The sequence below is a fragment of the Nipponia nippon genome, unplaced genomic scaffold (assembly GCF_047370975.1).
Source record: "Nipponia nippon isolate SJK-2023a ecotype South Korea unplaced genomic scaffold, ASM4737097v1 scaffold_131, whole genome shotgun sequence".
In the NCBI taxonomy this organism is placed as follows: Eukaryota; Metazoa; Chordata; class Aves; order Pelecaniformes; family Threskiornithidae; genus Nipponia; species Nipponia nippon.
In genome coordinates, this window is record NW_028262326.1 from 1 (window position 1) to 17,627 (window position 17,627).

A 17,627-nucleotide genomic window follows, 5' to 3' on the forward strand; every position below is an offset into this window, starting at 1 on the left:
AATGAACTTCCAGTGGAAGATGTACACATCCCAATGGATGATTACACAATCCTGGCAGAGCAAGCAGGAACTTTATTATTGTTCTATGCTACTGGTTTAAAAATGAGCTATCCTCTGCAGAGATAAGCATTTTTACAGAATAATAGTTCCCTGCTCTAGTGGTGGCTCATTAGGAAGAGGGGAACTGTAAAACACCTAATACGAATAGATATAACAACTACTTCACAGATCTGCACAATATTTACAAAGCAAAACCAGAAAATACAGCATTTGCAAGAAAATATGCCTTGGGGTGGGAAGGAAATTTGTGTGTTTGGTGGATTTTCTATTTTTTGTTTGTTTGTTTGCCTTAAAAAAAAACAAAAAAATTTTGCATAAGGGAACCATTAATTCACATACAATATAACAATGTGCTGCATATGGACTTACACATGTGATAAAGTTAGCTAGTAAGGCTGCCATCCTTAACTATTAGTTTTCAAAGGCATTTTTCTTAGCTAACTGTACACAATCCTTTACATATTCTGTAACTGCTATATAACAGAGCTATACGAATTTCAGGATAAAAAAACCTGAGGAAATCAAACTAATCTCAGCTGAAACGTAGATACACTGCAAGAATTCTAATTTCTCCCAAAGGAGAAACTTAGCTTTTCAAAGATATTAGAAATAATACACGTATATTTTTAATTCGTATCCACATTTCAAATCAAAGAAGCTGCCTGAATAAGACCAGATCAACTAAAAGTATGCGTCAGCACAAAACTTCCCTCTAAAATACTTAATTTTATTAGTGAAATGGTACCAAAGATAACAAGTATACAAAGAATCTCTTTGCTCTATGCTACTTACACATCATAAATAAAACAGGTGTTGTTGCAAGGACACAACTCCTTCACAGTCTTTCTATAAGCATACAGATTTGTCATTCTTTTATCAGAATAAGCTGTTTACTAGCCAACAGCATGTGGCTTAAACATCACAAAAATGACTGTCTATACTTTACATGGTAAAGCATTTTCTATAGTCTTAAATGTACACAGTGGCAAGAACATAAAATCCTATAAAAAAATGAAGAGTGATTAAGCAGCTTCACAATCAAATTTGGGTTTCATTATCTTCGGAATTGGGCAAATTTTTCATTCCCTGTAATATGCTTTTCTTTTTTTATTTTTTGTAAGAATTTAACTATGCAAAGGAAAAGAAAAAACAAATTGAAAGCAGAAGCAGCTAATCATGCTATTAAGTTCTTTTTAACTGAAAGAAATAACTCTTCCCATGAGGTAAGGCAATTAAGTAATTTTATTGTGTTAAGTTGTATTAAAAATAATCTACTTGATTTGTAGGTATGAAAATTTTAAAGGTATGACTCTTAAGAAATCTCACAATGATGAAACTGATTTAATTAGTTCAGAGAGCACAAGCCATGTTTTACCTTGACAAAAATATTTGCTTTTGTCATTCTCTTCTTACATGCTTTCTCTTTAAAGAATGAAAAAAGAATCTCTACCATATAACTCCTGTGTAAATTAGAACTTTTTTTTCCCCAAATTATTGTGAGTCCCCTCAGCTTTGGCATATGATTCCTTTTATATCACCCAACAGGTATGAGAGATGATGATGGAGAGGTAACAATTAAGGCCATCCAAATGTAGATTAAATGTCTAAAGGGCTGTCTGATGCAGGTGATCAGAAAATGCTTTGTATTCAGCTACTACTTTTGTACAGTGGTGATCCCCAAAATGCATCTTTGCTTTCATCTATAAATCTAACTTCTAAAAATAAAAGTAAAAATGGAGCGTTAGTATTTTAACAAGTGAATCAAACAATCGTTCTGACAAATCACTTGCATTCTTGTCTACAGTATGGTGGTGGCAAAATAGCAACAGAGATCACAAGATTTAGCTGAAAATGAGTAATAGCACATAAATATTTCTAGAAAATACCACATTGGTTTTAAGAAGGCACTAAAGCTTCTGCTTGTGCTTCCCATATTTTTGTAAACAAATAAGAAAAAAATTATTTTCATAATGGCACCTGTACTATTTGCAGCTGAACAGACACACTGCAGTACGGCTCAAAAGAAAGCTGTAAGTTCTAATAATATCATACAGATGTGCTCACTTCTGGAAGGACAAAAGAAAACAACAAAAATAAAACAAACCCCAAAATAACCCAGTAAGCTAACCTATTATCTTTATGTAACATGGCAATGTTCCTTTTAGAAACAAAAAAGTAGCATGCATAGTTCAAATACTTTAAAAGAAATATTAATTTTAGGGATATTAGTAAGAAATTGTTTCTAAATAAAACCCAAGAATCTCAAGCAGTGAGCAAATAGAAAAACAAATCAGGGGTCAGGGTGGGCATTTAACATAAGAACCATAAAACTGTGTTTATGTTTAAAAACCCTTTTCTATAGTTTTCATTTACAACAAAAGAAATTGTGTATATTTATGCACCATTTCCAAGCACATCAAACAGTACACATTGAAGTTTTTTTGTAGATTTTTTTAACCCACAAATTAAAACAATACAAAAATCATCAATGAGCAGTATTTTAAACAACCTTCAATGCATATCTTCAGCTTTTTTTTGGATAGTACAGGGTTTACATCTTTCAGTTTCTACTTATTTGTAACAGCTTATGGCAAAAGTTAACATAAATCATTTTACAAATAAGTACAGCCATCATGGAAATGCATGGATTTTCAGAGATGAATAGTTCTGATGGCATCTGCCTTTTCACATGGTATAACTACTGGTCCATGCTCTCTTGCTTTGATACAGCAAGAAAACAAAGCTAATCACAAAGAATTGGAAGAGCTACGAGTACTATGACCATGTTCAGGTTGATTGCTTTGAGATTTTCCTCCTCATTCTGGGAAATAAAAAGCTTTGGATTTCATTCCTTAGTTGAGTCAGAGGTCCATTCTTCGCTTTAAACCTCTTCCATTTTAATTGAGAGGTTTTCGTCATTTAGTTGACAGTTCCCATTCTCTTGTAGTTTGACTTCATCTGTCCTTTGTGTATCTCTATTGCCTACTTCCTTGACAGTTTCTGAATTCGGATCCTCTTTAGTGTGGTCTTTGTCCTACCAAAGATAAAATTATTTTTACAAATAAAAAAAAATTTTAAAAAAAATCATAATTTCAGCATTACAGGATATGACTTCCAACCAACTCTTGGTATTTTGATTGCCTCAATTTTTACACACCTATCTTGTCTCAGCAATTTTCAGAACAGGTGTGTCAGCTTTTTATATTTTTTTTTTTAAAAGCTTTCTTTTCAATTGGCTGAAGTTAGGCACTCCATTTTTCTTTCATATTTTTTTGTCAGGCAACTGATAAATTTTAAGAGAGTTTTTGGGTAAGACAATTACTTAAGCATGTGGACAGAGTCACCTAAATCAGCTGTTTTATAACAGTACCACAAACTACTCTTTAAAGGCATGCTGCTCTTCAAATTCTAAAATTAAACAATTTGAATTTTCTTTTCTTAATCACACTCACCTTCTATTATGCAAGTGGAAAAATCCCATACTACTCTTCCTTAAATCTTCAACTTTACTCCTGCAGAGTCCAATATGCATCCCAGGACCAAAGCAACCAAGGAGAGGCTTGAACCTGCAGAGTGAAAGTTTATTAAAAATCTTTTCAGCTTGACAGGTAGCCTGTGCTGGTTTTGGCTGGGATAGAGTTCTATTTTCTCCATAGTAGCTAGTATGGGGCTATGTTTTGGATTTGTGCTGAAAACTGTTGATAGTACAGGGATGTTTTCATTGTCACTGCTGAGCAGCGCTTACACAGAGTCATAGGCCTTTTCTGCTTCTCACACCACCCCACCAGTGAGTATGCTGGGGGTACGCAAGAAAGTTGGGAGGGGACACAGCTGGGACAGCTGACCCCAACCTGACCAAAGGGATATTCCATACCATATGATGACATGCTCAGCAATAAAAAGCGTGTAGGAGAAGGAGGAGGAAGGGGGGAAATGTTTTGGAGTGATGGCGTTTGTCTTCCCAAGTAACCGTTATGCGTGTGATGGAGTCCCTGCTTTCCTGGAGATGGCTGGACAACACCTGCCTGCCCATGGGAAGTAGTGAATGAACTCCTTGTTTTGCTTTGCTTGTGTGTGTGCAAGTAGCTTTTGCTTTACCTATTAAGCTGTCTTTTCCTATCTCAACCCACGAGTTTTCTCACTTTTACTCTTCTTGAGTTCCTCTCCCCCATCCCACCAAGGGGGGAGTGAGCGAGTGGCTGGGTGGTGCTTAGTTGCCAGCTGGGGTTAAACCACGACACAGCCAAACTAACCCCGAACCCTGCTGCTTAGTTACACAATCTGCTTCCTGCCTGCTCATACAGGATAGGCAGCCAGCCAACTCCCAACATATGGCACAGAACAGAAAAGAGAGCGAAACCAAAACAAAGTGTTTCCGTAACTCATTCACACAAGCTCCTATAGGTCCAGTAAGTTCAAACGCACAGACTTCTCAAACCAGCCTCGAGTAACATCACAACTGGAGAATGACTTTCATGTCTCCAACTGGCAAAACCTAAACCCAAGTGGCAATAACTTGGTAAGGAAAACAGGGGAAAAAGAAGGGGGGCTGAGGGAAAGGAAAAGAAAAAGAAAGAAAGGAATTGCAATAATCAGTTCCACTTGCAACACTCCACTCTGCTTACGGTCACTTGGTCACACAGCTTACCTTCAAGAGTAGTGGTGTGCTTTTGTCAGATTTCTCCTTTCCCTCTTTTTTCTTTACTACATATTTTTTCTTGGAGAGTTGGAGCATTCCCTTTCTCTTCTTTCATTATTTGTATCCTTTCTTTTTTTTTTTTCTTTCTCTGTTTCTTGTTTAAGAAAATTTTTTACTCAAATCAGAATTTGATCCAACAGCAACAAATGTACTACCAATGCATACACTGAGTGTATTGTGCAGTAAATTGCACAGTACAGTAACTAAGAATGTTGGTATCCTGGTTTGCTTCCCTTCAGAAAGGTTCAGTCACCTTCAAACCATTTAACTATGCAAACTAAACTCTCATGGGGGGGGGGGGGGGGGGGGGGGGGGGGGAGCAAAAAAAAGAAAAAGAAAAAAACAACAAAACAAAACAAAACATAAACAAAACCCCCTTCATAAAGACAAGGGGATTTTTTGACTGAAGAGAGTTAAAGAACGCATGTGTTCAGTATACATGGTATTTGCAAACAGAAAACCACAATTAACCTGTATCTGGATGAAGGGCTTTTATTGATTTGAAGCAAATTTTTGCATCACTAACAGATTTGAAAAACTCTCTGAAGTTGAAAGTGACATACCAAAGATCAAATCCACGAAGGTTTTTTTTTGTTTTGTTTTAAATTGGAACTAAATCATACTGACCAACTGAAATTATCTGAAATGACTAGTGAAAAGGCAGTAAATCAATGAAAAATACTTCCCAAATTGTTTTCAATATATGTATCTGCATCCACCTTCTAGTGTTCTGTTTATTGAAAAACAAACCTTTTCCTTAGAAAAGGATTATTAAAGAGCTTCTGGCATATACAAACAAAAAATCCACACGAAACACACAAATTGAGTTAGCTCCTTCTCATAACACTGATCTCTATGTCAACATTTCAATTTATCAAAAGTAAATACTATAACTTTTTCCTCCTCTCTTTACTGCTCATTAACTTTTTATGTTTACATCAAACTGACCTTCTCGGAGAAGGAGTTTTGTGAAGAATTTCTTTTTGTTGTTTTAGATGTTTTAGGAGACTTTGGAGGGACTTCTACTCTTCCTTTTACGCCTTCTTCTCTGGAGGACCAAGAAATTCAAGATCACCAAAGAAGAAAAATAATAAACTCAGGAACTGCATAAAACGGAAAGCTCTTAAAATGATCTGACACAACTAAGTAAATATCCCTGAATTTAACATATATCACCAATAATACATGAATTGTACAAAGCAAAAAATTTCATATGTTTCAGTTTGATGGGAAAAGGGAGAATGGAAGTGGGAAGTAGGAAAAAAAACAGCTGTGCCCTTTCAGATTTCAGTTTTACGCTTATCCTCACATGCTTGTACTTATACTGGATAACAATGGAAACACACTGAACTCACTAATCCTGTATTAAATAAGAGTTTCTTCAGTCAGGAAAAGAATCCAATTGAATGAAAAGCCACATTAAGGCAAAAGGCATAATTTGAGCAATACAAACTTCAAAACTTAAGATCACTGGAATTTCAGTTCAGCATGACTGAAGTTTAATTCCTGAATACATGAGCTAGCATTCCTATTGGTTTAGAAGCAAACAGTGCAAAATGAAGCTCAAGCTGCTGCCAGAATCAAAATTGAATAAGTTAATATCTATTGTTTTCCTAGCAGCCCGTGCTCAGCAAACCTACGTATCTTTCTATAACGCACTGAAGAGCTCTTAGTATTTTACAAAACAGCTGTTTTACACAGATGTATGGAATTTGCTGATGTTGCTGTTATGGAGTCTGATTTCGAATAGAACAGATCATTAAATAAGTGGTTGCAAACATACTGAGGCACATGTTAAAGTAAAAACAGCAAGTAAAGCTTCATTCAGCGTAAACATAGAACCTATCTCTGTCAAAGTAAGGTGACTCTTTCCTATCACCTCTTCATAGAGCAGGAAAAGCAGACAGGAAGAACCATCAAAGAAAAACAGGGAAGTTAAAAACTAATTGACAGGGCACTTTAAGATACAGCACAAAAGCTACACTTATGCATACCAGCTTTTGCAATTCACACCTAATTTCTTTAATATTTAGAAAGGCCAATAAAACAACAGTTATTAGAGAAATTATAAAAGATATATATATTAAGATATACCTAGTATCACTATCTGGATTCATACTCTGACAATATCATCTAGCCCGACCTCCTGAAGCTGTACAGGACAAAAGTTCATAACTATTTTGTTCAGCAAGCTCTTAAGTTTGATTCGATCTTTGGTAAACAAAAATATAAAGTGGCCTCAATCATTGGAAAAGAAACCCACAATCATTAATCAGCTGTTCACTGGTTAACACGCACCTCGTTTTGAACATCCTCACATTTATCATCACCTTTTTTCAAATGAGGATGTTGGAAATGAATATATTATTCTGACAGTGCTCCCACTTGGTCTACATTGAGTACATCCCCACTTTATTTTGCTTTCCTGCATACATATCTGTAAGCAATCAAGTAAGTGCCCTAGTAATTGTGTTCAAACTAGAAACCGTTTATTCATGAAATCTAATTTTCAGTTTCTGCTTTTCATATTTCAAGTTGAAGAACTACAGCTGTGTCTGACAGCATTCCTATCTCTGTTACATTTTTCTATACAAAGATTTTTGTGCACCTGTTTTTATTAACACTCTTAAGCAACACTAATACAGCAAAATTTAAGAAAAAGAAGTTTGAAAACTTTGATAGTGATCCCGTGTCTCTAAATCATACACAGAACTAACATTCTTGTCTCAAAGGAAAAATCCCACAGGCTCACGACTGGAGGCAACTTCCTGTTGATTTAAATAAAGTTAACTAGGAACAGCTCCAAGCTTTGCCTTAGATCAACACCAGGTCTAGCATTGCTAGGATCTTTTAATTCTGAGACAGACAGAAGCTTTGGGGCAGAGAGATTTCTCAACACCTGTCTCCAACTAGCAGTACTTGGAAGAATGGTGGCAGTGTAAACTAACTTCCTAGAAAGAGAGGTAGCTTTCAGCCTCTTCATATTCTGTTTGCCCCTAATTAAGGCACAAATTTTGTTTTTGACCCTGATGGAATCTGAGCCTTGCTAATGCCAGCAGAAATTGCCAGTGGAATATATGGGGACCCTCTGCCTCCTTTAGGTAAAAAAAAAAAAAAAAAAAAAAAGCAAAAGATTAAGAAAAAAATCCCAGACAGACAATATTTAATGGGTGAGACTGACTGGACTTGATATTACCACCTTCAGGTTGGGCCATTACTGGGTTATAAAGGAAGATACCACTTCAGCCATCAAGAAGTCTTCTCTTTGGACAAAGTCCCTACCTATCCCCTTTGCTAGCCTGTAGATATCTCTTGGAAAAGGAGCCTGATTCTCCTCTTCCTCTGGTCGGTCTGTCTTCCTTCAGCTAGGAATCAAAAACAACCATCTGATTTCTAGTACTTGCATGCTGTTTGTCAGTAAAGCAAGGTGAGCTGCTGCCTAGTTCTTAGAAGGTCCTGTATGTTCTATTCCACCTCTTCTCCAAAAAGACTAGAAGACTATTTGTCCAATATTTTACACTCTTCAGAAAAAGGATCTGCATCTTCAAAAACAGTCCCAACTCAATGCTGCAGTATAAAACCAGACAGCTGAAATGCCAGGTTGTTGGATAATCTTCTCCCAAATGGTTTGTAACCATTTCAACTAGGCAAAGTCAACCACCAAAGTAAACAGACACCCCTAAATACAAGCTAACCGGGACTTGGTAGCTCAACCTATTGACAAATACTTTTCAGAATAACAGAATTACTGAAGTTGGAAGAGCCCTCTGGAGAACACCTAGTCCAGATCCCCACCCTCCCAAAACAGGATCAACTAGAGCAGGTTACTCAGGGCTATGTCCAGTCAGGTTTTTAATATCTCCAAGGATGGAGACTCCATAATCACTCTGGGCAAGTGGTTCCAGTTTGCCTAGAAAACACACAATTTAAACATTAGGAAAAACCTTTTATTTCCCACATTTCAATATATGCCCACTGCCTCTTGCCCTGTCACTGACCATCACTGAGAAGAGTTGGACTCCATCTTCTTTACGCTCTCCCATCAGGCATTCAATATGCACTGATATGGTGCCCCTCAGCCTTCTCTTCTCCAGGCTAAAACAATCCCAGTCCTCTCAGCCTCTCCTTGTATGATGGATACATATAAAAAAAAACAGTGTATTTCTCTCACCCTCCATCTTCAAAAAGAACATTGTCCCTGTTTAATAGCATCTGTACAAAAATCAATTTCATATCAAAGTAGGGCTTTGTACTGTAAGACCATTAGAAGAGATGCACTAAATTTCACTAGAATTCTCTGCTCAAGTACATGACATTTGAGTCTTCCGTGACACTTTCTTAAATAGCAGGATGCTTAAAGGGGAGCATAACTGTTCCAAACTAGAGTATGAATTTTTTGTAACATCCAGCTAACTACATTTGCTATTTAACATTAAGAGCCTTGGTGGAAGACCCACTTCCTATATAAGCTAAACATTACTGTATTGGGTTTGCGTGGCAAGGTTTTGGTAGCAGGGGGCTACAGGGGTAGCTTCTGTGACAAGATGCCAGAAGCTTCCCCCATGTCCGATAGAGCCAGTGGCAGCCGGCTCCAAGATGGACCCACCACTGGCAAAGGCTGAGACAATCAGCAATGGTGGTAGCGCCTCTGGGATAACATATTTAAGAAGGGGGAAAAACTGCTGTGCAACAGCAGCCAGAAGAGAGGAGTGAGAATATGCGAGAGAAACAACTCTGCAGACACCAAGGTCAGTGAAGAAGGAGGGGGAGGAGGTGCTCCAGGCGCCAGAGCAGAGATTCCCCTGCAGCCCCTGGTGAAGACCATGGTGAGGCAGGCTGTCCCCCTGCAGCCCATGGAGGTTAACAGTGGAGTAGATATCCACCTGCAGCCCATGGAGGACCCCATGCCGGAGCAGGTGGATGCCCAAAGGAGGCTGTGACCCCGTGGAGAGAGGAGCCCACGCTGGAGCAGGTTTGCTGGCAGGACTTGTGACCCCATGGGGGACCCACGCTGGAGCAGTCTGTTCCTGAAGGACTGCACCCCGTAGAAAAGACCCACGCTGGAGCAGTTTGTGAAGAACTGCAACCCATGGGAAGGACCCATGTTGGAGAAGTTCGTGGAGGACTGTCTCCCGTGGGAGGGACCCCACGCTGGAGCAGGGGAAGAGTATAAGGAGGAAGGAGTGGCAGAGACTGTGTGATGACTGCAACCCCCATTCCCTGTCCCCCTGCGCCACTTGGGGGAGGAGGAGGTAGAGAAATCAGGAGTGAAGTTGAGCCTGGGAAGAAGGGAGGGGTGGGGGGAAGGTGTTTTAAGATTTGTTCTTATTTCTCATTACCCTACTCTGATTTGATTGACAATAAATTAAATTAATTTCCCAAGTCAAGTCTGTTTTGCCCCGATGGTAATTGGCGAGTGATCTCTCCCTGTCCTTATCTCGAGCCTTTCATCATATTTTTCTCTCCCCTGTCCAGCTGAGAAGGGGAGTGATAGAGTTGTTTGGTGAGCACCTGGCATCCAGGTGCAATCCAGGCAATCCACCACAATTACTTATGTAATTCAACACTCCTGAGGCATACAGGCAGAAAATCTTATGTTTTCAAAGCTGACAGAACTCTCTCTACTCTGTGCAGATATTCAACCCATGAAATAATGTTAACAATGCATTAAAATAGGAAGCTGCATATGCTTAAAGAAGCCACAGTATTTTTCCCATAAACCTCCAAAACAACATGGACATTTCTTATAACCCAAACAGAATGTTCAGAAACCATTACAGCCTTTTCTGCATTATATGAACCATGAACTCCTGAATTTTGAGGGCTATGGAAATTTTGTTTTTGTCCAGGGAACTTTTCCCAATTCATCCAGCATTTCATTCTCTCAAGGTAACAGATAAAATTTGGTATCTAAATTTGTCATGTGATATTATTGAACTCCGTAATTGCTGAGGTATTCAAAAGGACTTTTTCCACCAAAGGTTCTAAACTTAAGTTAGCTGCAATGCTTTTAGAATATGCCTGAGTTAGTCCACTTACAGAGCTTATAATCAATCTCAGAGCCTCCTTTTGCTGTACTGAATTTATCCAGACTTCCACCCAGTTTACCAGTTTGCCTCAGAGGCAAAAACAACAGCTAAATTAACCTGGACTGCTTTCCTGTTTACTATCAGCACGGTTAAGGAATGTTAATTTTTACTTGTATCTGGCCATCTAACCAGCTAAACAAGGTATCCTTATCTTCCAACTGAGATACATTCACTTTCTGAATAGCTAGCCAACCAAGCAACATGCTTGCTTCCTGCTGTTCAGCCATCCAGCCAAGAAAAATTCATTGCTCACCATCCCTAAGGTGGCCAAGTGGCAAATACCCAACTGTTCGTAAGCCCAACAAATTGCTTTACAGACTGACACTGTACAGTATGTAAGTATGTAACAGTGACTCAAACTTTCATCAGGACAAAGATGATGTTTGATGTCCCTCTATCATAACTTTTGGATGGCTCCAACACAGGGAAATGGCATAAGAACCATCTACTTACTGTCCTCAAGGACTATGCTATACAGTTACGTGAAAGGCAAGCACCAGCTGCCCAACAAGAAACTATTTTCTATCAAGCATCATACAGAGCTCTTTGTAATAGGGAAATCTACAAAACAGAAAGAATACAAATTGAATTAGTAAGTAACATGGCGATATTGATACATAAAAATTAGGATGCGGATTTTTCATGGCACGTTACTGTACTGACAAATCTGAAAAAGCATGAAAAAATTCTAAACAAACCTGCTGGAGCTACGAGATCTTCTTGAAGAGCTATAGCTTCTTGGGGGTGTTCTGGATCTCTTCTCTTTCTTCTTTTTATCATCTCTCTCTTTTTCTCTTTCTTGCTCCTTCTTCTCCTTATCCTCATCTTTTTCCTTTTCTTTGTCCCCTCTTTTGTCCTTATCTCCCTCCTTGTCCTTAATCTTCTCTCTGTCCTTCTCCCCCTCTTTCTCAACATCATCTTTTTCCTTGTTCTGGTCTACCTCTTCCCTGACTTTTTCCTTCTCCTTATCTTTGTCCTTTTCCCTGTCTTTGTCCTTATCCTTGCCCCTGTCTCTATCCCTATCCTTGTCTCTGACCATCTCTCGATCTTTGTTTCGCTCTCTCCCCCCCCCACCCCCTTCTCCCTGTTTCTCTCTTTATCTCGTTCTCTTTCCCTTTCTTTGTCTCTGTCCCGGTCTCTCTCCTTCTCTTTGTCTCGGTCTCTCTCTTTCTCCTTTTCTTTGGCCTTTTCTTTTTCCTTGACCTTTTCTTTGTCTCTTTTCTTGTCCCTGTGAAAAGCCAAACACAAATCCATTAATTCATCTTTGAACTTTGAACAAAAAAATTACAGATAACTCTTTAGCATAAGTTAATTGTTCAAGAGAAAATATGTGTTTCTGTTGAAAAACAGTAATTATTAAAAATTTTTCATTTTCCACCCCTGTTCACCATGAGGGAGAGGCTATATAGCTAGGAAAAATTTGGAAACCAAATTGGGGAAGGGGAGGCCAAAATCAAATCAAACTGTGATCTTCAAAGTGATGTTATTACACTTTGAAACAATATGTCTTTTCGCCTCACAGCTATACAGCTATATACTATGCATACATAAATTTTCTACATTTTGTCAGGAGCGAAAAAAACTCTACAATTTGTAAATCCATTCTTTACTAAAAGCGTGTCCACGTAAAATGGACTGCAGATTAACGACCCCCACATGAATAATGACAGCTGACTGGACAGAAGTCTTTGTTCTACAGTGTTCTCTCACATAAATATCCTGGAACTGCTTGGAAGTCCAATGTCAATTAATACACAGAAACAAAAAAACAGGGATAAAAATCTCACCAAATTCCCTCAAAAGGCAAACGTAAGGTCAAAACTCAACCAAGACAATTCAATCATCTGTAATGTCATTAGGAATTTGAAAATTTTTGAAAAATTGTTAAGACAGTAAAAACAGAAGCAAGGTAACAGAACAAGTCAGCTTCTTTGGGATAGGCAGAATGATACACGTTCATAAAAACAGTCCAATGGATGTTCTAGTAGTCAAGCCAAATAAAAATTTATTAGATCACAGCTTTGACTGGAAAATTACATTTTGATAAAGGATTATTTGGAAGCGTGAGACTCTGAACCATCTTTCCTTTCTAGCAAATAGAAGAGACACACGACTCCTAGACCGGCCTCTAGGACATGAAAACGAACAATTGTTCAGAGAGAGAAACAGGAGAAAGCACAAGAGAAGTTGATCAGCAGGCCTTTTCATGTCCAAGAGAACCAGAGTGACAGAAGTTGCTGTGTCTATTGGTATTGGTACCTATTCTAGGATTTTTAAAGATTCTCAAAGAGACTCCTTCAGACATGAAAGGTCCTACACACAGCCCCCACCTTTCTTCATTGGAACAAGTGTTTGGCTACTAATAAATAGTAGGCTTGATTCATGGTCTGTGACCTGAAGACTTTGGTTTCCATCAGGTTTTGGCAAATACCTCTTTAGATGTCTCACAGAAGGAATGTAAGATCATAAAGATGAAACAGCACACAATCCCTGCAATAGCAAGGGGTCTCACAATGACCCAAGAAGTGCCTTCCAGTTATTTATCACAGAGATTTCATTGGACTCGCCCCTTCCAGTGAGCAGATATCTCAAGAAGCTACAGACAACAGCAACAGAGAGTCAAAAGGATCCATCAACGAAGCCCAGCTATATAGCCCACTCCTAACTGTTCCCACCGAGGTCCACAGATCTGCAGTTCTCCTTCACACAAAACTTCTCCCCTCAGAAAACAAGAGACAACTGCACAACCTAAGTATGAAGCTCCCTTTAAAATGAGTCAGGGGAATTACAGAGATGAAACAGAAAGAAAAGTACCAAGGCTTCTATTCATGAAGCTACTTTCATAGGCACTTTTGGTTTGTGAATATTCACGATTTCATCCCTCAGAAAATTACATTATCATCCAAGGAGATAAAGGAATTATCTTGTTGGAATTTCAAGGTTCAATAATTAGACAATCACTTAAAAATTAATAGACTAGGTAAAATATAGATGTATTGGATCCTGAAATGTAAATATGCCACATAACAGACATATGCATTTGTGCCTACAGCAGTGTATATAGCCAATATGAAATAGCCAAAGGCAAAAATAAAAGCTCGTGCACAAAAACTTTATACATGTTCTCAGAATGCAGGATCAAGTTCAGCCTGAACCCAACCTTCTCAACAGATATAGACTGAAGAAGCATCATCCAATTTTTTGTGTGTTGCACAGGCGACATGGAACATACCTAATCTGTTGGTTAAAGTCTGACAATTTGAAGTTACCTATTTTCGATCAGCTTGCACGTTGGTATAAATGTAGACTAGACTTTGGTATCAAAGTTCAGGTACCTCAGTGTTGTGGTTTAATCCCCATAGATACCATATGAGTTACTATGAAGAAAATTAACTATATCCCAGCCAAAACCAGTACACTTGCATAAAAATTTACTTTCTATTCTTTTGTCCCACAAACAAAACCTAGAGACAGGCTAAAGCATTTCAAGATTCCATCCTTTGCCATCACCTAAAAGGTTTGTTAGATTTTTTTCACAAACTTTGTACTGTGTGCTAAGAACAACAGTATCATTTCTTAGGAATGGAACTCACCGAGAACGAGAGCGACTTCTTGATTTCTGCCTTTCCCTAGATCTAGACCGTTTTTTCAGGGGACTCCTGGATTCTGCGTCTGTCCTTGTGTCTTGAGAGCGATCTGTTGCCAGATCTACTTCTATATGAACAACGCCAGAAGAAAAATACTTTAATATTGAAACTTCATAAAAATTATGTCAACCAAGAAGGGAAAAAAACCCACATAAATCTTGCCTCACTACATAAAATTATATAGAGAGTTACACCTCAGTAATATACTGCCTACCAACATTTTTGTAAATATGGATACTTTAAGCTTCACCAGGTGCACATGCTCTCCTTTGAAACAATGCACCATTTAAGTAATACTCATGTTTCATAATAACTTCCATGAATATTCTGGAAAATATAAATTCATATCATATTAGGATAGCTGTCCTTAGTAAATCTAGTGCATAAAATCTACTATAGACAATTTCTAGCAGCTTGTAAAAATAATCAGTTACATTTTTCTTCTTTTCCAGGCCCAGTCACTTATTGCAGTCTTGGTCAATGAAGAAAGATGGCTTTAACTGGCCTCTTTGTTCTCCAGCCTTACAATTTAATTGAACTTAAAAAAAACCAAAACACAAACAAACAAAAAAAAACCCCACCAACAAAAAAACCCCACCACTATCTGTGGTTCAGCATTTAGTCAAGTTACCTTTTCAGTTGAAAGGATATGTTAGCATGGATTTGAATTATAAGAGTTCTCAAGAAAAGAAAATGAGTATTTACTACACGATAAATAAGGAATGCAAATAACGTGCAGATACTCCAATAGAAATCCAATTAAAGTCTTCTGATAAACATATATAGTATAGTCTCAGATCTGATGAAGAAAACAAGACACTTAAAAATTACTGTACTCTTTTTTTTCCCAAAATATTCCCTATATTTGGAAGATCATATTCCCTAGGAAAACAAAATTAAAAGCTGAATTTGAACATTAACTTTGAAAAGAACACATCATTGGATATTTTGCCCGAGAGGCTAAGGTACGATGAAGTTAAACTTACCAAAGACAGAAAATTCATGTATATTACTCAATAAATCCTGAAGAACAGGGAGATACAAAAAATACCAGCTCCACCTGTCTTCTGCAGCTCAAGACACACAGAGTAAGATATACCAAGAGGAGAGGCAATCATTTTTTACCTACAGCTTTGCTCCACGTATCAGTGTGGAAATACAAACTAATTACAGGGAAAATTAATTACAATTTAGTCCAAGTAAAACCTTGAATAAATTTTATATCATAGAGATGAAAGCAATTTAGGGGTTTTATAAAACAGTAAAACTGGAAAGTGGTAAGGACAGTTTATTCTTAGGGATGAAGTTGCCTCAACAGATCAGACTGGCCTTTTTCAGAATGTTCTCAAAACTGACAGTAACAGTGGTAAAATCATTTAAAAAATAATATATAACTATCAACAATTGTTTAAAGCACAGGTTTTCTGCAAGTAAAAAAAATGCAAATTTATCTTCTAAAAATCAATTTGGTTTGCGTCAGTACAAAATAGCACTGAGATTACTGCAGTGTTACACAAAACAAAGACTGTTTTTCAGTTATGTCCTGAGTTAGAGAAACAGAAGAGAAGCAAGCAATAAGGAAATGAACAAACGATTCTTCTTGCATTAAAAAGGTACCCAATGTTTTGATGTCATTAGATAACATGTACTGTGTAACACTATTACAAAACTGAAGCCTGCACTTAGATCATATTTGTTTGGTAGTATAACTGATGCGGTGTGTCCCTCTGGCCAGCTTTTCTGTATGTAAAAGAATTCTAGTTGCCCTGTTAAAAGACAATGGATGAAAGAATGCAACAGTGCTGTCGCTGCAACACTGACAACACTCACCTTTTTAAAGTGTAAGCTATCAAATACATTTTGAGTTTGTTTTGGTTTGGTTTTGTTTGGGTTTTTTTTTATACTTAATGTAGCCAAATATATTTAGATTAATTATCTAAATGATCAGAAGACATTCCTGACATTGAACCATTTCAGGAAGCATTTGTAAGTCTTACATAGCAAGACTGTCTCATTCTTGGAAAAAAATCTTAATGGGTAAACTTTAAGGGTGATCTAATAATTTTATTTCCTCCTATATTTCAAAGCCTGTTTCAGAACTGAACAAATTAGCAAAGCAAACAAACTCTGAAGAATGAAAAACTGCCCCTAAAAGCCTTTTTCTTCTGGCTTTTAAAAATATATAGCTTTATGTTTACAGTACAGTAAATAAAAATACTACATTTGTTAACTAGATGTTTAGAAGTTCAGGATAGCAGGAACTTTCTACTAGCAAAACCAGCCAGCCTATCTGGTTCAGAGTGTTAACAGTAAACTAAATGTTCCATCCACGAAACACAGATAACTATTTCTTTTTAAAATACAGAGGTCACAAAATGAAATTATGCTACACGGCACAAAATGTACCATGAAACCATAGAAATGGTTATGCTACATGGCACAAAAAGTACCTTCTAGTGTGTTTTACCTGAAAGTAATCCTGAAAACATTTAGCATTTAGAGGGAAAGAGTATCTGTTCAGAGACAAAGTTCCTAGTTACTCTGATCTGGTCAGTGTAAGTTACTAATCTTCTCTACAGGGATACTTACTTGCCTCATAACTCAGTAAGAAATCTCAGTAACCACCACCACCACAACAACAAAAGTATGATCTATTAGTCCAAAATAAAAAACATACCTACCTGTGTTTTGAGTGTGATCTTTTCCTTCTAGATTGGGATTTTGAGCTAGACCTGGATTCTGAACGAGAATGGGAACGAGATCGACCGCCTTTTCTTTCACTGCTCTTTCCAGACTCTGAGAGGAAAACCACTTTGCAGTGTAAGCTCAGAACATTTAAAGATCCCAGTTAACAATCTGGCACAAGTGGAATGTACCACACATATAGTGCAAGGGGCCTATGCTTTGCACATCTTCCTTCTTTGCAAATATCCTTCAGAAACATCCCAGAAAGTCATTGCATATACTCGTTGAGTGCAGCTATCCTGCAGCAGTACACATAAACCAGATAATTATAAACAGCTAGCTCTGTTAGGAATGGATTTATGTTGCTGCCACAATGCACAAGATTACAACACGTTCTCGTCTGGTATATTATGTAATATAACTACTATTTTTTTTTAATAACCTCGG

The 17,627-nt window shown here is 37.6% G+C and overlaps 1 protein-coding gene across 1 annotated transcript in view; it reads right to left on the reverse strand.

Annotated features, from left to right (window-relative positions):
- Positions 1-2,941: 2,941 nt before the first annotated feature.
- LOC104020648 (uncharacterized) overlaps positions 2,942-17,627 on the reverse strand; it is a 30,214-nt gene continuing 15,528 nt past the window's right edge. Inside the window, 10 exon segments of the mRNA XM_087750380.1 lie at positions 2,942-3,094; positions 4,709-4,762; positions 4,765-4,853; positions 5,704-5,770; positions 5,772-5,805; positions 11,547-11,755; positions 11,923-12,076; positions 14,442-14,512; positions 14,514-14,562; positions 17,177-17,291. Of these exon segments, the coding sequence (XP_087606506.1) occupies positions 2,942-3,094; positions 4,709-4,762; positions 4,765-4,853; positions 5,704-5,770; positions 5,772-5,805; positions 11,547-11,755; positions 11,923-12,076; positions 14,442-14,512; positions 14,514-14,562; positions 17,177-17,291 (995 nt within the window).